We start from the raw sequence: 22876 nt of genomic DNA, 5'->3' as shown, positions 1-22876 counted from the left end.
TATGTATTACTGTAGCTCCCAGGAACCCTAGTTATGGACCAGGACTCCATTGTGCTTGGCACTGTGCAAACATATATCCTAGTTCATTTAATATTATTCATTATAGTTTAGTTTTGGTTACATTTTATTTTTGTGTTTTAATAAAATTTATAAAACTGATGCTGAATCACATTTCTTTCAGTTAGCAACCTGTGTCCAGAATCTTTGAGGACCTGGCTGGATACCTGCCAGTCAACCCAAAAGCCTGACAAGCTCCACTTAATTAGTCTTTGGTTCTCACAGCTACAATTACTAAATAAATACACCACCAACACCTGAACTAGAACCAAGTCTACAGATCCAAAAATCATAGGCCTCTACCTTTTTAAGACAGAAAAATCTCTCCATTATCTGGCAACTACAGCGAGGATTCTTACACACACTGCAACCAGCCATTATTAGGTAACATACTGTGAATAGGTGAGGTTCCTGCACTGTCCCCCCCACAACACAGTACACTTGCACAGCAGGGGCTTGTTGAGAATTTACTCCTGTTCCTGGGGTGTGCTTTTATTTTGCAGCTTTAGAAATGTAATATGTATAAGAAAACTTCAAGGCAGGAGTCTATTTACAGTTTTCCATTAACCCTCACTCAAACTTCTTTTCACTGTTTTATCCCTAGGGCTTCCCCCTACAAGATTTCGTGTCCTCCTCTTAGCTCTATCATTTTAAAGAATCTCAGCTTTTTTTTCTTCCTTAGTTGATTCTAATGAAATTTACCTCATCTATCTACAAGCTAAATCAGCAAAATAGTTCTGCATTTCCATCCAGGGTCATAATATCCCGCATCCTGTTTCACTCTATCTGTCATACACATGCCATAACCTTTCATCAGAAATATAACCATCATTAGTGATGTTTTTGTAATTTCAGAGCAGTTTCTTCAAATGTAACCTGAGCAGAAGTTTGCAGTAGATTTAAATATATGGGAAATTTCAAGGGGTACTAACCAGACATTTCTGAGCTAATGGAATCTAGAACACAGTTACACTTGTCAAAATTCCAAATGAATAATTTTTACAGACTTATAACTAGTTTGACCAGTTTTCTTCAAAGTTTGCAGAAAATTCTCCTTTGTCTTCAGAGCAAACCTGTCAATTTCAGGTTAAGCTAGTTTCACTAACCAGAATTATGTAGAATCGCAAAATAAGGATCATGTTTATTTTATATGTTTCAATTTACACAGACTAAAAAAAGGGAACCTTTCCATATGCTGTAGGCACCTTTGATATAACTTCAGTGTAACATACCTATAGACCTAATGTTGCTTACCTCCTTTAAGCGCTAATAATTATAGTAGAACCTGGTTCCAATCTAAAATATTACAGATTGGTGGAGCTATGAGCATGGCTCCATAGTTTATTTTAAAAAAGTAGAATCTCATACTAGTCTAATTCATTTTCTTTTCAGGTTTACCTTCCACGGGTTCTTATTTTTCCCAGCAAAGTTAATAACTTGCTGAATACAGTTAGTTTTCTTATGCTTTTAGAGAACAGAGATGTTTAAATACACTTTTGGGTTTATCTGATTCTGAGCAGTCACTCAAGTAACAACTCTGGCCTTAAATTCCAACCAAAGTCAATTGGAGCTTTGTACAAAAATCAGCATAAGGATATATTCCCATAAGCTTTTTATGCAAAGAAGAATCATAGAATATCAGGGGTGGAAGGGACCTCAGGAGGTCATCTAGTCCAACCCCCTGCTCAAAGCAGGACCGATCCTCAATTAAATCATCCCAGCCAGGGCTTTGTCAAGCCTGACCTTAAAAACTTCTAAGGAAGGAGATTCCACCACCTCCCTAGGTAACGCATTCCAGTGTTTCACCACCCTCCTAGTGAAAAAGTTTTTCCTAATATCCAATCTAAATCTCCCCCACTGCAACTTGAGACCATTACTCCTTGTTCTGTCATCTGCTACAACTGAGAACAGTCTAGAGCCATCCTCTTTGGAACCCCCTTTCAGGTAGTTGAAAACAGCTATCAAATCCCCCCTCATTCTTCTCTTCCGTAGACTAAACATCCCCAGTTCCCTCAGCCTCTCCTCATAACTCATGTGTTTCAGTCCCCTAATCATTTTTGTTGCCCTCCGCTGGACTCTTTCCAATTTTTCCACATCCTTTTTGTAGTGTGGGGCCCAAAACTGGACACAGTACTCCAGATGTGGCCTCACCAGTGTCGAATAGAGGGGGACGATCACGTCCCTTGATCTGCTGGCAATGCCCCTACTTATATATCCCAAAATGCCATTGGCCTTCTTGGCAACAAGGGCACATTGTTGACTCATATCCAGCTTCTCGTCCACTGTAACCCCTAGGTCCTTTTCTGCAGAACTGCTGCCGAGCCATTCAGTCCCTAGTCTGTAGCGGTGCATTGGATTCTTCCGTCTTAAGTGCAGGACTCTGCACTTGTCCTTGTTGAGCCTCATCAGATTTCTTTTGGCCCAATCCTCCAATTTGTCTAGGTCCCTCTGTATCCTATCCCTAACCCTCCAGCGTATCTACCTCTCCTCCCAGTTTAGTGTCATCTGCAAACTTGCTGAGGGTTCAATCCACACCATCCTCCAGATCATTTATGAAGATATTGAACAAAACCAGCCCCAGGACCGACCCTTGGGGCACTCCACTTGATACCGGCTGCCAACTAGACAAAAGAAGAAAACAGTGTAATTTTTTTAAAATTATTATATGCAAAGAAGGCCAGAGAGATCTTTTAAAACTAAACAAGTTTAATCCTGGAAGACTCTGGCCCCAGTTCTGAACTGTACCTCTTTACTCCTTGGGGAATTCTGCACCAAAAAATTCAAAATTCTGCAGACAAAATTTGAAAAACTCTATAAAATTCTGTCTATTTTGTCAAAATAACACAATATAATCACACCAGTTTCAATTATTTTGGTAATTTATTTCAAAATACCGGTCAGCAAGTATGTCTGTCACAGTGCAAGTAAAGTAAAAAAAAGGTGCAAGTAATGTTTTTTTGACAAATAGATTCCTTACTAGGCATATTAATACAGAACTTTGAGTAATTCATTTGAACTACAATACAGAAACATATTTCCTGCACTCCTCAGAAGCAGTGCAAAGGCTTGTGGGAGTTGGGGGTAATGGAGGACCTGAGGGAGAGGGAAGGATTGTGGGAGTGAACCTGGAGGGTTGCTGGGTGTGGGTGGGAGAAGTATGGAACAGGATTTTTTGCAGGGGAAGGGAGGAATTATAAGGTAGTTGGTGAGCCTCCCCACATCCCGAGCCTCTCCCATTCAGTCAGGCACATCTGCCCATGTCCCTGCACCCCACCCACCCCCATGTGGCCCTTCAGCACCCCTCCCATTCAGCCCCTGGCTCAATGCTGTCACCCCACTAGCTCATGAGTGCACTCCCCATTTGTTTCCCCGCCACTAGCCCTTCTGAACCCCAGCAGCCCTGTGTGCCCCACTCTGTCTGTCCTAAGCTGGCTCTGCGAGCAGGGTGCTGTGATAAATGCAGCTGGCTGCTGGCTGTTCTGGGGCCACAGCGGCCTGTGGTGGGTGAAAGGGAGAACTTCAGCACTTCTTGGGCAGAATGTATATTTTGCTTGAAAATTTTTTTTTGCACCAGACATGAATTCTGCACATGTTCAGTGGTGCAGAGGTCCCTCAGGAGTACCTCTTAGAAGGTACAGCCTAAGCGAAGAGATCAAGGAGATGAGAGGGAAAGGGGGCTGTAATTCTCTGTTGCACCTCTCAGATCCTGAGCATACCTGTAGCCTAAGACAGCTACCCCCCAAAGACTGCTCTGATTAATGGCAATTTTGAACAACCTCCTATGGGCCATTCTGCCAGTCTAGAGAATAGTTGGAGTGCTTTGAGCTCAGCCACATTCCCCTGCCCCCCATGTCTGACGTGCCCCTGTGCCACAGGCATCATGCCACCAGGTCAGTGCTGCCAGAAAAGCCCCTTAAGAGAATATTCCTTGGTGGGGTCAGATAAACCAGTTCTTTGGCCACTTTACAGCAGCTGAGCCAACAAAAACAGAGCTATAGCAGGCTGCTTTATGGATGGCTAGGTAACTAACAAAATCATGATATCACAAGTACCAAGAGAAATACAGTGATTTAGTCAGATTGTTCAAAACTGGATTTTTTTTTTTGCCTTTTTTCTATTTTCCCTTAACACCTATTTAACTTCAAATACCAGGTGAGCAATTGGGAGAAGAGATCTCTTTGCAAAAGGCTGAATACCCTATGTAGCCCATGAATGGAGGGCTCAGAGAGCTCCCACTCTAGCTCATTAGTTCTCCAGCAAAAATAGGAAAGACAAAGATTTGAAATTGCTGATATTTTTACAGCAAAAGAAGGAAAACAAGGAAAAAATCTTAAGAATCTTTCAGACTTCTTTATATAATAAAAAACAAATAAGCGCATGCATTTATTCTCTCTCCCTCCCCCCGCTTGGGGAAAATTTGGACAAGTTACCTATATTTGCTGTGCCTCAGTTTCTCCTATCTGCTGACTGGGGATAACTTGTTTTAATTAATTTAATGTGTGTAAAATGCTGTGAGATTCTGAAGAGGGCAGGAGTTCTAGAATTACTATTTTATTCTGTCAGTTGGTGTATCTCTTCCATAGCCACATTTCATGTTTGCTAGCTTAGAAGTGTCCTTCTGGGCTTTGGTCTGATTAAACATTTTGATTTCTCTGCTATGGTGAAATCTGCCATCTGCCTTTTCATGTCTGTTGCGCTAGTGTGTGTGCCTTTCTCTCACCCATTCTGAGGTCATTGTTTTGCCCTGTTTAGGCTATTGTAATGCCCTTTTTGTTTGTTTCCCTGTATGCATCATTAAAACTTCAGCTGGTACCAAATTCTGTTGCTAGGTTTCCATCTAGTGTAAGCAGGTACCAAGATTATGCATCAGGAGCAGATATGGATAAGCAGAGCAAGGTTACAGCAGCAGTTCTGACTCGGTTACACTCTCTCTGCCTGTCACATTCAGAATCAGACTCAAGATGCTGCTCTTGACCTATAAATCCCTTCCGAATCTTGACCAGATTATGCTCTCTCTGGTCTGTTCACACCTACCCTTCCTAGGGCTGGCTCTGAGGTCATTATCTGCTGGCCTGTTTATCTCTCTGGCACCTAATTATGCTGCAGAGTATGTCTGCCATTTCAGTTATTACATCTCTCTGAAAATGCCAGTCAAAAGGTATCCAGCATAGACACCGTTTCAGACAAAATCGAAGAGTAAAATCTTTCCCCTTTGCATCCAATTGTTAATGTGGCATTACAGGTTGTGTAATTAAAATATATTACAATATTAGTAAGTTTCTTTAAGGTTTGATGGCATACTGAGATGCTACGTATGTTGAATTTCTGGTGAATGGTTTATATCAGTATGATTAATCTATCTTTTACCTAATAAATCATAACAGCTCTTTCACAGACAATAGTTACATGTTTTGTTTGCAGATGTACATAGCCTTTTTGGTATTGCATACTCACCATGGCTCTGATCTGTACAGTGACAAGCATGCACAGAAATGTTGAGGAGTTAGAACTCATGTTGATGTTTCCCGCCTCTCCTCAGTCAGTATTTAAAACAAAAAAACAAAACTGAAAGAAAATGTAAACAAGATGATCAGTACATGCATATTATGTACCTCTGGTCTCAATTATATTTTAGAAGAAAAACAGTCTTTGGTATATAATTCGTTCTTTAAAAATCATTTCAGAGAAGTCCAATTACAAAATAATAAAAATGTACGGGGAAGTTTTAAAATGTGTATTGTATGGTTATGAAAAATGCTATAATATTCTCTTAAAAGTGTGGTTTCTTATTGCTTTTGGAGAGAGGAAGTATTAAAAAGTCTTTAAGTTAATGTGTCTGTTCTAGGCTTCCTATATTTTTTTGTACTACAGTCAAAAGCATACAACCAGACAATACCTAAATATATTGTTTTCAACATGACAAAGTTACATAAGAAGAGAATCCCCTTGCACTTAAAGAAAAATGCAATTATTTTCTATTCTGAATCTCCAGACTGCTGTTTTAAAAAATCATATCTGATTATTTGCTCAGCAGAAGATTATTGAGTTGATTTAGCTGTGATTTTACTTAACAAAATTTCAACTGAATTCCTACTGTGGAGTCCAAAAAAGGTAGAGATATAAATGATGCATTCAAACTGTGATTTTTGTGAACAGGGCCATCAATGCACCCCTCAGAGCTAATAGCGGAGATGAGAAACAGTGGGTTTGCACTGAAACAAAATGTACTGGGGAGAAACTTGACCGCAAATGATCCATCACAGGTAATGATCTTTTTATCAGTAAGCTGAAAATGTCTGTAAATCTAAATGTGATTGCTTGTGAATTGCGACTTAACATTTTTTCCAATATGCATATCCATAGGAAAGCTGGATAGATCTAGCAGTGGAAAATACCTTGAAATGTATTGTGTTTTGCTGCTTAGTTTTAGCCAAAGTGACAAATCTGAAATGATTTTTTTAAGGCCACAGTTTAATAAATTAAATGTCTCCTCTGGATGACTAGAAACTGAATATGTCCCAGAAGGGATGATTTGCGCTCCTGCAACATACATCTGATGTGATACGTGCTGCCTGCAGGCTTACCCCTGAACTGGCTTTGGATGAAACCAGAGGAAAGCATGCAAAAAATAACTCTCTCTATTTAAAGCTTTTTATGTTAATTTATTTTTATTATATAATTTTTATTTACAAGACTTTAAATATGTAATTGTACTTCTTTAGACTTTCACATAGTGCCTATTTCAGACTTGTAGGTGCCTTAACAAAAATGTGAAATGCATAATTTATATACACTATCCAAAATAGCAAGCCCACCATAAAGCCACCTCACTCATATAGCAAGATAACTGAACTACCAGGCAACCAAGTACGGGGGGGCGGGATGACTTGCAAATCAGGGACTGGACCGTACCTTGCAACCCTTCCTAAAAAGCCTGAGTAAACAGACAACTGCTTATGTTCCTTTTTATGCACATAAGCAGCACTCTTTGCCTTTACAGGAAATTATGTACTCAGGAGACAATCTAGTTTATGAGATTAGTGTTAAATGTGTTGCAAAGTTCTCACCGGTTTTTTAGAAAAGTCGCATATGGAGAACTTATGTCCTAGTTTCTGCCCTGTTGTTGCTCATGAGTTAAAATTAAAAATGTGAAGAGTAAGAAATTGGGTATTCCAGATGCATGTAATTTGAAAGGAAGGGGGTCTTAAGAATTCCTAAATTTAAATCTGACCTGATTTTTAGTACTGTGTTGTTGTTGTGGGTAGAAAATACAGTTGCAACATATTGTATTTGTATAGCACTTTACAGACAATAATTTAAGCATTATGGCACACTTGTGAGGTGGATGGGTATAACACCCATTTTTCAGTGAGTAAGCTCATGTAGAAAAAGGTTAAGTGATTTGCCTAAATTTCTTTGTGGTTCAGTGGGACTTGCAGTTTCCCATCCACCAACCAATGCTTCCATCTCTTACACTAGACAGAACTCAGGAAAGCTTTCCCTAAATGACTTAGCCTGTGGAAACATTATAGTGTTCACATTATGGTGCTATATGGTTCCTGTACTCTGACACCCAACTCCTTTTAAACCCAATATAGATTCCCTCTTTGTAGCAAGCTAACTGCTTATCTTCTCAAGGTTGCTATTAGGGGGTGTATGTGTGTGTGTTCATATACATAAAATCAAATTCTCACACACCTTTTAATGTTCATAATATTTTAATACAGGAATCATTAATTTGAAATGCCACCTTATTTTTATTTAAGGATATGGTATCTTATTACTTTTTCTCTTTATAGGAATTTGTTGCAAGTGAAGGAGAAGATGACCCAGAAGTTGAATTTTTAAAATCGCTGTCAACTAAACAAAAACAGAAACTTCTGAGGTAATTTTATCGCAGTTGCATGGCACTTATTCCTATGAGTTTAGCAATATATAGCCAATAGCTTTTAACTACAGTTTTCCATCTACTGAAAAAAAATCAATTTAAATTAATCTACACTTGACTACCACACTTCGTATTATGCAGCATGCTTATTCATCATTTTGTAATCCAATTGTAATGCAGTTTTAATGGCTTTATTTTCACTTCATATTTAACTTTTAATGCTGTGACACACACACTAACTTTGTATATGCATCAGCTCACAGAGGACAATGTCAATTGCTATTTTAAAATATTTTACACTCCATTGTTTACCATGCTCTCTTCCAAGATTGAAAATTACATTTCTTTCCTTATTGATTTTGCACTTGGCAAAGCTTGACGTACTTCCTTTGTTCCTAAGGGAGCTAAACTTAACCTTTCTTCTGTGTATCAGCAGTGGTGTTACAGTTTACCATAGCCCTAGAATTAGGATTAGCCAGCAGAGGGAGTGCAGGATATTTTTGTGGTTTCCGAACAAAGTTTGTTTTTTCTCTGCTGCTGCCTTGTTGCTTTCATATGCTGAAGGGGAAAGAAGGTTTTACATTTCTTCTCTAATTTTGTGTGTCCTTATTAACCAATTTTGAATCACTGGCTGATAGATGACACAGACATCACTCTTATTTATTTAAATATAATAACTTAAAGAAAAGTTAAAAGAGCACTCTGTGAGCATTGTGAGGTCCAAAAGTGTAATTAACTTTAAATAAGGAAAACAGTTTACACTATTTATGAAGGATAATTGTGTGTGTGTGTGTATATATTACACACACACACACTCTCTCTCTCTATATATATATATGCATGCTTGTGGTTTCAGTAATTTAACCTTTAATAATTTTGTTTGGATTTCTAATGTCCCAAACACACAGTTTAAATTACTGTATATTTTTAAATGCTTCAGTTTAGCTAAGTGTTTAGGTCCTCAGAGATTTTAAGCTTCTTAATTTGTTTTAAATCCAATGAAGGCAGTCTAGGTAGCATGTCAAATGTAGTGGCTGACTCATTGATAAGAATTAACAAAATAAGAGTGACCAAGGGCTTAAAATTACAAAACTGGGCAAAAGCAGTTGAAATGAAAATGAATGAGTTTGCTTGCCTGATAGAACAGTGTACTGTTGACTAGACATTTTACACCTCTGTTTATGACTGAACAGATGATAAGAACAGCTTTCTGGAGAACTAACATCGGGGGGAGATTCTGAAAGGCACATGTAGCAGATAGGCTCCTAACTTCCACTGAGGGCCATTGGGAGTTGGGCGCCTAACTGCTATTTGTGCCTTTGAAAATTTTCCTTGTTATATTACAGAGTCAAACCAACAGAGCCAGCTCAAAACCATCACCTGGTTGCACTACCAGTTGTAAGGCCCAGGTTCACATTTCTTACCCTCACCTTCCTAAATGTGGTCCATTAAAAATTACTTCTTTGTAGTTCTGAGGGATGGCTAAATGGGAGCTACATTTTAAATACTTCAGTTTAGTTTGAGATCAGAAATTTAAAACCAAAAGTTCAACATGCTTCGTAAAAAAATGTTGCGTGTTTACTGCGTACTGTCGTCTTAAGTATTGACTGCACAAGAAGGCAGTGGTGCTACATTTTACCTATCTTTAAATGCTTGATTGATCTTTTTTATTTTCAAAATAAAAGGAAATTGGATCGTCTGGAGAAGAAAAAGAGGAAAGACAGAAAGAAGAAAAAGCAGCAAAAGAAGAAAAGCAAACGTAAACACAAGAAACATAAGATCAGCTCCTCTTCTTCCTCCTCCAGTGAGACTTCAGTAAGCAGCAGCGATAGTGAGACTGACAGCAAAGCCATACAAAAGAAGATGTATTCTAAGAAAAGAAAAAAAGACAAGTTTTCAGGGGCTAACAGCAGTGATTCAGAAGGGAAGACAAAGACTAAGAAGGAAAAACTTTATGAACAACCCTCCAGTAGTCACGGTAACAAGGACAAAGATAGGGAGAAGTGTAGACTTTTAAAGCAAGATAGTTCTGGGGAGAACAACAAATGGAGCTCCTGTGAGAGTGAAAGAAAGTCCAAAAGCAGAAACCAGAGCACAGACAAGAGAGAAACTGAAAGAAATGAGAGGGATAGCAGAAGCCAAAGCAAGGATGAGAGGAGCGGGAGAAGCTCTTGCACAAGTCACAGCAATTACAAGCAAAGGCAGATAAGAAGACGACCAAGTCGAAGCCCCAGTGAAGAGCAGCACAGGAAAAATGAAACCAGAAGCCACAGCACAGATGCGTACAGAGAGAAAAAATATAGAGAGAGTGGTGGAGACAGGTGCAGTAAAGTGGACCATAAGGAAAGAGGCAGAAACAGCAGAAGTAGAAGCAGAGAGAGAAAATATAAATAGTGTGGGTGACTGGTGCAAACACATCTTCCTTTTGGTTGAGTACCTTTAACCAGGGTTCAGTCAGGCATTGCTTTCTTTTTAAGAAGTTACTTTTCACTTTCCAATTCTTGTAAATCGTCATGTCCTGCAAAACAGCATCAAATCCATTCATTATTTGGGGATATTTGTAAGTTAGATATAAATATTATGGTATTTTTGTAGATATATTTTTGTTGGTGAATGTTTCTTGTATTTGTGTAACAAGCCCTAGACTTTTTGTAAATTATACTTCCTTTGTTCAGAAATATTTTTAAAATACCAGTACATGATGTGTTAATGTTTTGTAGAGTATTATTTCTTCTTGCTTCTGAGATGTAACACTTTTGGAGGAGCATGGGGTAATTTTGGAAGAGTCCCAGGATTTGTATAACAATGCCAAACATTATTTGACATAATTCAGGATAAAAATCACTGCTTCAGACTTCAGACTAGATTATTTTTGTACTGAAACTTTTTCAGAGGTTTCACATAAGAGGGCAATTTCACCAGTTAAAACAGACAGACAGACATATTTCCACATAAGTATATAGCCAACATTTTTTGACCTCCTGCAGTATCTAACTTAATCAGGGCTATCTAAACATCTTGAATCCCTGTTGGTAGATGCTAGTACAGTGTTGTTATTGTTCAAGAATTTCTCAAGACATGAAAAGAATATTCACCCTTTCAGCTGTTTCCAAGGTATCTCATTGTGTGCAATAGAAAGTTAAGGCAAATGCTCATTCTTGTGTTGTCATGCAGCAGTTTACTTAACAGTTGTGGGATTTCCCCCCCCCGATATGTCATGAGGATGGACTACCTTAATAAACTGTTACTTTCTATAAGCAGTATGAATCGCCTAATTTTCCAGAGTCCCTAAGTCATTTCAAAGGCACAGGCAGGAAAACCACATGTTTTTCTGCTGCAAGGAGAATGTCTTTACGGTTTTTAAGAACATGGAAAATGGTTGAGTTAGCAGTAAAATGGTGCAGTCAGGCTCAGGCAAGTAAGTTTTTCCCCTCTTCACTACAAATGGAGGGTTGTAGTTCTTTAGCTGTCCCACCTGCACATCTTAAAACTGCCAGGCAAAAATTTTTAAATATCATATGGAGTTAAAATGCTGTAGAAGTGATTTGACCTTTTAAACACGTTTGAAAGTTTTCACCCTTTCAAACATGTCAAGCTTTTCTTCTTTAAATACTTGCACCAGCTTGCCCCTTAGGCCCTTGGCAGTGCTGATATAAATGGGAATTGAGGGCACTCAGCACTTGGAAGGATTGGGCCCTAAATTGATCCATAGTATTTGCTTGTAAAAGCTGTCATTTAAAAGGGACAAGAGGCAAATTTGATAAACTTGGGGGGAATCTTTAACAAATAAACCAAACTGTTGGGAGAAATGTTGGGACTCACTCCGACTGCCCAGTGGTAAGATGTAACCTTTTAAAGCACATTCCATTTGACTCACAGAATATTAACAAAGTACTCTCAGGCATATCCACCTAAATATTGGGGGTGGGGCACCAACAGAATCAGGCACCTTTGCTACCAAGTGGCATTTATTTTGTTTCAAAAGGTCTGTAAAACACTGTGCACCAGTCTGGAAAAAACACACAGCAGCCTGGATACAAGGCAGAAGCCAGGGTTGCTCTCTCCAATGTTTGGGTCGTTGGGGAAATGGCCTGTTTTGGTATTCCATTGATTCATTTTAAACGGTGTGTTTTGAACCCAGTTTGAAAGGGCACAAGGAATAACAACCAGCAGGATGTGATGCTCTTCTCTCTGAAGAGCTCAGTCTGTCTCTCCATGAATGTGCAGTGTATTTTGTTACACAGGGCCTTGGATCTGCACTAGTGGCTTGCCAGCCTTGCAGCTTGGCTGTAATACAGCTACTAACTTTCTGGTGCAGACAGAAGGAGGAAGGGCTCAGCCCCTCTGTTTGTAGTAGGCATTTGTGTATGCTGTGTGTGTTTGATTTCTGTTTGCAGGCACTTCGTAAAGTGTATCCGGAGCATCTGACACTGCCTTTGTGCCTGCAAGGAGCAGGTATTAGTCTGTGGTTAAGTGGTGTGTATCTGTTCTGCTGGCTGGCTGTTCCCTGTCTGCAACCTGGAAAAGACAGAAACAAGCAATGTAATCTTGGAAATATTTGGGTAAGAGGCAACATAGGACAGGCTGATAAATCCAGTATTTTTGTTAGTTACCTGCTCTTCTGCCTTCAGCAGCAAGCGGAGGCAGCTTTGGGAAAGGATTCACACTGGGTCAGGCGAAGAGCCTTGTTGCCCTTAACATTTTCTTTAGCTCAGTTCAAACTGACAACGCAAGGGAGGGGCTGGGAGCAGCTCCAGCTCCCTGTTTGGCAAAGCTGCTCTTGAGAAGGGCCTGATTTGCTTACCTGAGGCTACAGAGCTTTTAAAGGAGGGCAACCAGGGTGCCTCAAACCTAGCGCAAAGGGGCCAGGATTCCAGAGCGGCCTGTTGTCAAAAGCCTCGAGGGAGCAGCTTGAGCTTGGCCTCCAACCCCTGCGGGGCAGGAGGAGACCTTCGTTGTTCCTGCTCAGAGCGGAGGGAGCGCGCTGGCGCGCCAGCCCTTGGCGTCCACGGCACCTTCTACTCCCGCCCCAGAGCTCCAGACACACACAGCGCGCGGGGGCCCCTGACGCCGCGCATTGGCTCTGCCACGCAGCCCGCCCGAGGCCGCCGAGCCGGCCTGCGCGCCCCGGGAAGCGTCGCCCCACGGCTACTGCGCGCGCAGGGGATGGTGGAAACGGCGCCATTTGACACTAGCGAGTGAGCTCCGGGAGGAGGTGCTGTTGGCTCACGAATGGCCGGGGACGTCGTCTCCCGTTTGCAGCGGGACGGGATTAACCCTGAGGCCGGGCGCAGGATGAATGGCTGGTCGGTAAGTCCCCAGCCCTCGGGAGCCACTCGTGCACAAACCGGCAGCGGATTTGCTTAACCCGCAACGTTAAAGGCAGCTCCCCTGCGAGGCGGGGGCTCTGCAGGCTGCGGAGACGCTCTCGCTACGTGAACTCTGGGCTGGGAGTAACTCGGCTCCGTGCTAGGAGCAGGGGGCCTGGGGACTCGCCAGCCCCGAGGTCATCGCCCGCTCGTGAGCGGACCGCATGGAGGAGGGGGAATGAACAATGCCTGTGGCACTGGCGCTGCGGGGCCAAAGGCCGAGTCTCCCGCTGGCTCCCCTCACCGGGGAGGGGTGTTAGCTGGGGCCGGTCGTGTCTGGGAGTCCCCACCCCCATGCCTGGGGCGGGGTGCTAGACGGGGCCCGACGCTGCAGGCTGCGAGCAGACCGCGCCTTGCCCCGCCTCAGGGAAAGTTGTGGGAAGTTCGGGGCCGCAAGGCGCTGCTGTAAACAGGCGAGTTCGTGCGGGGAGGGGACCCCTCTGCTTGCAGCAAGGCCGGGCAGCAGGGCACCGTGCAGGGGAAGGTCCCCAGGGGGCGCGGTGTTAATGGGAGCTGTAGTGGTCCGGCAGGAGCCCCTTTGTCATCAGCCAGAGCGGGAGCCCGCTGCCTCGTGGGAGCCCGGGCCGCCGTGACCCTGCGGGGCAGCCCCAGGGCTGCCAGAGGAGGGGCCGCCGCTCCAGAGACTGGGGGCGGAGGGGTGTCAGACCTCAGCCCCGCGCCCGACCCCCGGCACAAGAGGCCGTGCTGTCATGGCCCTGTGCTGCTGGGAACGGCCTCGGCCAAGGCTGGAGCTTCTCGGGCCACCTCTGTGCTTCCCGCGGGAGCCGAGCCAAGCCAAGGTGTAAAGTGCCCCACGAAGAGAATATTAGTCTCCTCCTCATAGGCCCCCGGGCCGCAGCCCTGTCAGCTCGCAGGGCTCCAGCTCGCCACCCCCGGCTCCTAAGGCTGCTGGGCCGGGGGGCAGAGACCGCCCCCAAGGTTGAAGCCCCTGGGCAGTCTTTGCTCCTGGGAGGGGAGTTAGCCCGGGGGGGTTGTGGCGCGCCCTGATTCTGGCTGTGTAGCCCCACATGCAGGGCGTAGCGAACAGGTGAGTGGCCCGGCCTGTTTCAGCTCCCCAGCTGCTCACGGGGAGGCGGATTCCACAGGTGAAAGGCGGCTTCCGCTTTAATTTCGGCAAGTCTCCTCCTGTTTATGCTGTAACAATGGAGAGGCTTAACTTGTCATGGAAACGTGTTAATTAGGTGCGGAATGACAGTGATCAGCAGGAAAACAGGGCGTTTTCCATTGTGCTCCCATTAGCCAGAAGTGCACATTATGGTCAAAATGAAGCCCTGGCCCTTGCCCCGGTGAAGTAACCGCAAGTGCAAGGGCGCTACTCCGCACCCTCCAAATAGGGGTCGATTTTTCTTGTAATTTTAAGATGACGATCGAGTTAGCATTGTTGGTGTTCGAGGAACTCGGAGTACCGACATCTGGATCATATTTTTCACACTGCTCCATTTTCCCTGTAGCTCTTGGCGCTTGGAAAACTGATCGCTGAAATTTATGGCGAACGAAAATAAATTACTAATTTGAAAGTAAATAAACAGGTGACTCAGATCAAATTCCTGCTTGGATCGTTACAATAAATATCCCTGAAGGAAGCTCTCTATTTATGTTGTCATTGATTAATTCTCGCTACCTCATTTGATTTCGATTTAGAACGATTTGATTCTAATTTAATTAGCATGTAATTTGGATGTACATAATTACTGTAATTATGACATTCAGGTAAGGCAGCTTTAGGCTGAAAGGCAATTTCAAATTTTCTAGCAACCTACTTTGTACTTGGAAATGGACAAGGACTTTGCGCCCTGCTATCCAAGTAGTAATTAGCACATCTCTGAAACAGGCAGGGCTGGGGATTTATATTAAAACACCAACACAAATTCATCCGCATTACCCCGTGCAAAGGTAGCTGCATTCTACTGAGAAACATATTATTTTACTCGTCGCATGGTCACGGATGACCGAGTTCCCAAATACTAACTCCAGCCTAGCTCTGCACACGAGTCAAAGGCGGAGTGGCACCGAGGTGCAGATCCCATTGGGGATTAAGACCCAAACCCGGACATTAGGTGGACTTTTAAAAACCATACACGTTTGGACTTGAGGATAGAACTAATTGGAAAGGGCCGCTCCTGCCCACAAAGTGATTGCACTGAATTAAGGACCGCTACAGATCAGAGCAAGCGGCTCCGTTGTGTTCCCTAGCCGGTTGGTTGCCTAGCCTGGGCGCCGGGCCAGCTCAGGGGTGAAAGGGCAAGGGAGCGGTGGCCCAGACCCGAGCCAGGTCCCTTCTTCAGGTGGGTGATCTCTCCAGCCTGGCTCGATTTTTCCCCCCCTAGTCTGGTAAGTTTCCTCATGAAACAATAGTTTCTAGTACTAACTTGAACACTAACTTCCCCCTGGCTGCTAAAGGCTCTGCGTGTGGCTTGAGGGTCCTGTGCCCGCTGCTGGGGGTGGTTCACCCTTGCTCTCGGGAATGGAGGGCCAGGAGGATTGCTGCGGTACCTCCATCTGCCTTGTAGGGAGTTCGAATACATTTGAAATCCAAGTCTCTGCCAGTCGGCGGAGGGTCTCTTGTTTTAGCTTTACCTGTCCAACATTTCCAACCTTGCCCAGGTAAAACATTGACTCCAGCCAGGCCCACCCCCGCGCCACGTAGCGAGGGGCTGATTCCTTCTGCCAAACGAAATGAGCAGGGATCTTTCCCTGCACCAGCACAAAAGTCTTAGCGGTTCGCAGCTTATGCCGTAGGGAGCGAAACAAGTGCCGCCCTGTGCTCCTGAAGCTCTAGATGGCGCCAAAGAGCCACAGTTATAAGCATCCCTCAAAGGCATCGAGACCGACTGTCAAACATAAAAGCAAATCAGTTTTCCTTTTTTTGTTGTTAATGTGTTAAGAATGTTATTCCTTAAGAAAATTTGTAGCTAAATTATTCTCACTTAAAATAAACACTTAGTGTACCAATTACCCAAATGGGCGGGATTTCTGTAAAATTTCCTTCATCTGCATTTTGGGAGTGTGGCAGAAACATCTTAAATCAGCTAATGGCTGCAAATAAATTAGAGCTTCAATAAATAAAGTTTCCCTCTCAATTGCAAATTTTAAACAAAGGTTAAAAAATAACTGTTCATACACAAAGATGGAGTTCTATATTATCTCCTTAAACAAACATATTCATGCTACCTTTACTACTTGTATTATTATTATTTAAAGGACTATAATACACCCTAGGGGGCAGGAGCCACATCTCCGGTGAATCAGGAGCAGAGCGACATTTACCAATAGTTTGCTCTGATATTTTGTCTTTCGTCGTCTGTAAATCTTGTTTAATGGGGTTAGCTACAGGATCGAGTATGGAAACTCAGTCCCACAACGTGTACTGGTTGGAAGTAACCATGCAGGCAAAATGTAAATTACTAGTAGTCATAAAAGTCGCGTTTGAACGGGGCCACAACTGCAGAGAAACAGCAACGAAGGGTGAAAAAAAAAAATCTAAATCCTCTTTCGACTTCTCTGGCTCCCTTCCCATTAGAGGGTGACACGTAAAAAAAACGTTTCTCTGTGTCCCAAGGTTATGTTTTGCCCCCGGGTTTGCAGGCTCCCACTATAGAAATGCCATTTAACTGTAATTGAAAAGAGTGAATCAGAATTATTTTTCGGTTCTCACACTGTCTGTTCTTTATCCTGTCGTACAAAAGTTCTGTAGTCCCCAGACCATATAATTATCACCAACAAGTACTAAAGAATGGTGCCATTTATTTTTTAAAAGGTTACATGGTTTCTATTTTCTTGGTTAAACGAACCGGCTCTGCGGCCCAGAGTTGCTCCCTTCTTCATTTCTGGGGAGTCTGTAAATGATGGACGTTTTCTGACCCCAAGGGGCAAAGGCAATGCAAAGAGGTCCTTGATCATTGAGCTGAGAATTGTAACCCTGGCCTGGCAGAAACTGGACCTGGATGGCTTCCTTTGATCTGTTTTATTATGGATTGAAAACAAAGCTGACTTCTGCCCAACACCCAGTGAGAATGCATTCCTCGGAAACCCCAACAACTGACAAGGAGGGGAGTCATGTCCTGCAGCTCAGCAAGCGCACTGTTTATTTTACATCTGCCCGCCAGTGTCATCCTCGCCAACTCCCATTGTCTTTCTCCCCCGCCTGCCCTAGAATAAAATACATCTAATACAGATCCTCTAGGCACTCCGGGGAAAGAGTGGTGTGGAAAAGCAAGAGGATTTCCCTTCATCTTACAGAACGGTCTAAGTTTAAAAAGGGGGATAAGAAAGACAAAAATAGGTCAGGAAAGGAGAAAAGAGAGTGAAGATAATCGATGCTTTTGAATAATTTAGGCCGAGGAAAAAATGAACTCAGAAGATGGTTTTGAAATTGCACTCTTGCTAAGATTCCTTCCGGCAGTCCCTCAGCATCGCCGCGGAGCCACACTTGTGTGCATTTAAAACAAACGATTTAGGCACACGCTCTGTTAGTGTCTTGTGACAGGGTTGGGAAAAGTGAAATGCCTTCTATTAATAGTCACAGCTGAATTTTTTATTTCAAAATCTTTGATTTGTGACTGACAGCACAATCCTTTTTCTGATTTTATTTGCATTCTCTAGCTTGTACTGGATTAAAATGTTATTCCTCCACTCTGCACAAAATTAACTTTTTTTCTTTTTAAATAGCGCAATTATCTCATTTAACCATTTTTTTAAAAAAAATACTGTGGCTGTTAAGTTGGTGGTCAGGAGACAAAGGGAGTGAAAATAATTTTCATTTCAATAATTGCCTTCTGGTCAATTTAACTGTGCCTTATTTTGAAAGAGCCTGTCTAAATGAGATTCCTGTCCCAAATGTGTTCCCAGGCCTTAGCCCAGCCTTTAATTATTCCTGAGGTTTTTTTTCTTCAGAATAAGACGCTGCACTGAGTAATCACAAAGAAGTCAGAGAGCATCCTTGAACCTTTTCAATAGCAGAGCCACTGATATTCAAATAACATGCAAGGACCATTTGACTGCATGGGGACATAAGCATTTCCAATTCACTATTTGCATAGATCAACTGTCTTTGAAAAGGAAAGGAGCAGTTGTCTTCCATAACATTAAAAAGCCTAGTTATCAAATCAAGTGCTTAGTTTGGGGCTTTTAAAACGTTTACATTTTATCTCAGGTTGCCCTTTACCGTTTGACATGCAAATTTGGTGCAGTTAATTTAGACAATTAAAAGGATCTTCAAGGGAGCTTTGTCACCGAGAATATTCGGAGTTGTCCCCGTGGACCAGCTGAGATAAAGTTGGCCAGAACAAATGATGTCTAGGAGATTAATTAGATATTTGATAAGACATGAATCCCTAATAAGGGAATACAAGGCACAGGGGGCTGCTATGTGCTCTAAGTCAAAATTAATAACATTTAACAAGATTTTCATTTAGCATGAAATGTCTGTTCCGGAGTAGTGACTCTAGCGGTTTATTCCCCTGAGATCATCTCCCAACCTAGGAAGCCTTGTGAGGCTAAAGACTTTTTTAAAAAACAGTTTCTTTGAACAGTTTACGTTAAATCTATTTGGGGGCATTTTCATAAAATGCGTTTCCAAGATTTGGATAGGTTTTAAACATTTTTTATTTGGGGTCAGATCTTGGGGGGCGGGGGAAATGAGCGTTTGAATGAGGAAACACAGTTATAGGACATAACCAGATTGAAATTTGCCTTAAGATATTTGATTAATTTGGACCCTTGGCGTCAAATGCATTTCTTGTTTTTAAATCCCATTCGCTTGTATTACTGTACTAGCATTGGGAGAGGAAAAAAGAGGGTTTGCGCTAAAAGCTACTCTGTATAAGGGCTGGGAAAAAAGAACAAAAAACGTAAGTATATTGTTCAGAATCCTTTAATAATACCAAAATGAAAATATTAAGTCAAGATTTTTTTTCATACAGATAAACGCATTTAATTTCTTCAAATGACCTTAACTTACGTGTGTTTGAGTGAAATGTTAACTCAACATTTTAAATAGCTTTTACATATATACCGACTTCCACAAAGTGCATCAGAAATTTTTTTAAAAAAAAACTTCCTGAATTTCAGGAATTCACCAAAAAAGACAAAAAAGAGAGACAAAAATAAACCCCCTATCAGGATCAACGCTTACAAGAAAAATAAGATAACACAATCTTTTTTGAACTCTATTTATACAGATGTTTATGGAATACAGAGGAACTGTCTCAGACTTCCACTTTAATTTCTCACCTTAAGCCTCTTTTAGGATGCTTTCCCTTTTTAAAAAAACAAACAAAAAAAAGTGTCATTGTAACTAGATTTCGTCAGGCAGGACCTGGTGTAGCTAGAGACTAGTAATCCACACCAAGGGCGGTTTTCGGTCCCGTTGGTTTCACACTGGTCAGTCTGTGCGGGCTTGGGTCTCGCTATTGCTCTGCATCAGGAAGCTGTGTCAGTGTCCTGCGGGGCTGAGGGTTGGGCTGTGTCTCTGGGGCTTGGCCCTGGACCCTGCGCTTTAGTCCAGTCGCTCCTGCAGTCTGAGCGCAGTTTGGGGGGCGGCTCCTTCGCCTCTCCCCGGCCGGGGCTTTGCGGGGGACGAGGGCGGCTGTTCCGTCCGGGCCCCCTACGAGTCGTTCGGCCCCGCGGTGGATTCCTTGCCACCGCCTCCCCGGGCAGCGGTCACCCCCTCGTGCAGGATGAGGTCGGGGGACTCAGAGCGGGGGGTCTCCAGGTTGCTGGCGTCCGTGTCGCTGTCGCTGCCCTTTTTGCCCCCGCCGCCCCCGTTGTGCGTTTTAATGTGTTTGCTCAGGTGGTCGCTGCGCATGAAGCGCTTGTTGCAGACGGGGCAGGCGAAGCGCTTCTCGCCCGTGTGAGTCCGCAGGTGCCGCTGCAGCTCGTCCGAGCGCGTGAAGCGCTTGCCGCAGAAGAGCCAGTTGCAGACGAAGGGCCGCTCGCCCGTGTGCCAGCGCAGATGCGCCTTCAGGTGCGAGGTCTTGCCGTAGACCTTGCCGCAGCCCGGGATGTGGCAGCTGTGCAGCCCCTTGCGCCGCAGGCTTGCCCCGGCCGGCCCCAGCCTCTCCGCCTCCTGGCAGTTGGGGCAGTCGCAGGTGGCCCGGCCCGAGTACCTGCGGGCGGAGCGGGCTGAGCCTCCCCCAGCCGCGGCGGCCGCGGCGCCCGTGATCATGGCGCTGGCTGCGGCCACCGCTGCGCTGGAGTCTGTGTAGGAGGGCAGCACGGGCTTGAAGCCCTCCTGGGTCAGCAGGTGCTGGCTGGTGGAGAGCAGATGCGAGGCGGCCGTGGAGCCCAGGCCCGTGGAGCTGAAGGCGGAGTGAGTGAGCGAGCTGAAGTCGGGGTTGTAGGTGCCCAGCTGGGAGTGCAGCGAGGCCTGGGGGGCGCCCGAGTGCAGCGAGCTCTGGAGCCCCCCGGCGGGGTTCTGCACCTCCAGCCAGGAGCCCGGGTTGGTGTGCACGTCCCACCACGAAGAGGCCGCCCCGTTGGCCACCTCTCCCGCTGCCAGGGTGGAGTGGAAGCCTGACTTGTACCACGATTCGTAAGGGTGCGCCATGCCCACCCGCGGGTACAGGCTCTCGGCCGCTGAGCTGTGCACTTTGGAGATGAAGGCCGACTGGCCGCCGGGCTCCTGCGGGGACACGCCCGCAGCTGCCGAGTTGGAGAAGAGGCCGCTGTAGTCGCTGCTGAAGGCCGAGGAAGTGGGCGAGGTGGAGGCCAGGCAGAAGGCACTGTTGGCGGTGCCCGTGCCGCTGGCCAGCCCGCTGGAGCCCCGGCTAGTGGCCACCGTGAAGCCCGAGAGACTGGACCCCAGGTTACAGCTGGAGGTGGAGCGTTTCCAGGGGTGAAAGCCTCCCTTGGCGAAGGCGCTGGACTCGGGTAAAGTGGTCAGAGGGCTGGTGTTCCCGATCTTATTGCAGGTCGCAGCCAGCATGGCCAGGGGAGTTGTTCCAAATCTTGGCTCTTCCTAAGGGAGACACAAAGCAAGCCCGTGAGCCTTGGAGAGCCCAGGAGAGGCGCACACGCAAACACAGCAACGTGGCTAAATACTCTCTGCCCGAAAAGTAACACTGCAAAAGTAGCCTTTCGTTTTGGATGAAAACGCCACCCTGCCCAACTTGATGCAATGTCTATCTTGTTTTCAGGGACCTACAGTGCTTGAATAAACGCTACAAACCAAATTCATTTAATGATACACTTCTCCATAGTCATAATGGGGACGACCGACAGTGATGTTTTAAAATGGCACAGGCGTAATTTCTTAAAAGAGTTTTGTGGCGGTTTGAGACTCTTTATGGCAATGCTTTCCTCTTTCAACGTGCGATTGTAAAGGCAAAAATCCCAAGGGAAACGAAAAAACGACGTGCTCTAAAGCCACATGGGTTATGGCTTTAGAGCCAGCAGAAACATAAACATAATTACATTGCTACATGGCTTTGGTGCAAGCATCACGCACCAGGCTGGTTCGAGAAAATCCATTCCAATTTGGCATAACCCGCCTCGAGTTTTTTTTTTAAAAGCTTCATTTCTTTCAAAATAAAATAAACTTGATACTAAAGTCGTCTTGCACGTGAATGGTACGACTGGAAATCAGTCCCGAACGCCCCCGAAACATTAATCGAGTTTGCGCTTCAATTGCAGCACATCGTCATTTATATAACGAGAAACTGCTATACAACAGCAACAGTTTTTTTTCAGGGTAACAAACCTGCCCCCAGAAACCACAACGAAAAACGTGCCGTTGGAATAAAGATGTTTCTCTGACTTACCCCAAGTATAGACGTAGCCATAGCACGTCCCTTGGCTGGGTGATGGGATCGAATGGGGGGCTCTGCTTTGCGCTCAGCCCGGAGAGGTTGCTCAATTTCCTCCTAGCTCCCCGCTTTATTCCAGTTGCACTAAGTACACTCCTGACTCTGGAGGGCTAAACTCAGCCTAAGTGTGGGGAGCGCCTGCTTTGAAGTACCGCTGGCTGGGTCTCTCACCCAATGAGGGCGCAGAAAGAGCAGGCAGGAGCTGCCCTGCAGCCAATCAGATACTTGGAGGTGCAAGAACCAGGGCTCAGGGCGCGTGCCAGTCAAAGGCACAGGGATAAAACTCAGTGCTTTGGACTAAAGAAATTATACTGTAATTAACTTTTAAAAAAAAAACAACCCTGGGTTTAAATATCCTTAAGGTTGTGACATAAACCAACAAAAGCTAGGAAATTCAAAGTTAGGGCTGACACTTCCTCCGTAACTAACGGTCTGTGGGAAAAGGGGGGGAAGCCACAAAGGGCAGGAGCTGAATGTCAGCATTCACTTTGAATTTTGTCAGTTTAACCATAGATTAAAATTATTCGACTGTATTATATATTCTCCATAATTACTTACCCAATCCAACATACTAGCTGGATCCAGGAAATATGTATTTCTGTTTCTTGTAAAAAGAAGGTTTATTTGCTCAACAGGCCCTTCCTTTCATTGCCATTCTAGAATCTGGTCCATCAGACAAATTGGGCAGGTGGGGCACAGTCAATGCACATCATACCTGCCCAAAAGTGATTATAAAC

At 44.2% G+C, this 22876-nt stretch overlaps 2 protein-coding genes across 2 annotated transcripts in view; one reads left to right on the top strand and one right to left on the bottom strand.

Moving 5' to 3' along the window:
• The window catches only part of CIRSR (corepressor of RBPJ and splicing regulator), a 44245-nt gene extending 33043 nt beyond the window's left edge, over positions 1-11202 (top strand). The window contains exons 8-10 of the mRNA XM_077829509.1: positions 6214-6320; positions 7857-7942; positions 9631-11202. Of these exons, the coding sequence (XP_077685635.1) occupies positions 6214-6320; positions 7857-7942; positions 9631-10339 (902 nt within the window). The 3' untranslated portion in view covers positions 10340-11202. The remainder of the gene's footprint in view (positions 1-6213; positions 6321-7856; positions 7943-9630) is intronic.
• Positions 11203-19939: 8737 nt separating this feature from the next.
• Positions 19940-22115, bottom strand: SP9 (Sp9 transcription factor). Its single transcript, XM_077830215.1, has 2 exons — positions 22095-22115; positions 19940-21292 (listed from the first exon to the last, which is right to left on the bottom strand). Exons 1-2 carry the CDS (start codon positions 22113-22115, stop codon positions 19940-19942), a joined length of 1374 nt encoding a protein of 457 aa, XP_077686341.1.
• Between the last annotated feature and the right edge of the window lie 761 nt (positions 22116-22876).

The sequence above is a fragment of the Eretmochelys imbricata genome, chromosome 11, assembly GCF_965152235.1.
Source record: "Eretmochelys imbricata isolate rEreImb1 chromosome 11, rEreImb1.hap1, whole genome shotgun sequence".
Classification (NCBI taxonomy): Eukaryota; Metazoa; Chordata; order Testudines; family Cheloniidae; genus Eretmochelys; species Eretmochelys imbricata.
Note: the sequence above shows the minus strand (reverse complement) of the source record. Positions and strands in the feature narration are given on the sequence as shown.

Coding starts and splice junctions, on each gene's coding strand:
- SP9 (XM_077830215.1), bottom strand. CDS start 22,115: ATGGCTACGTCTATACTTGGG. Junction 21,293..22,094: donor TGGCTACGTCTATACTTGGG/GTAAGTCAGAGA, acceptor TGTCTCCCTTAG/GAAGAGCCAAGATTTGGAAC.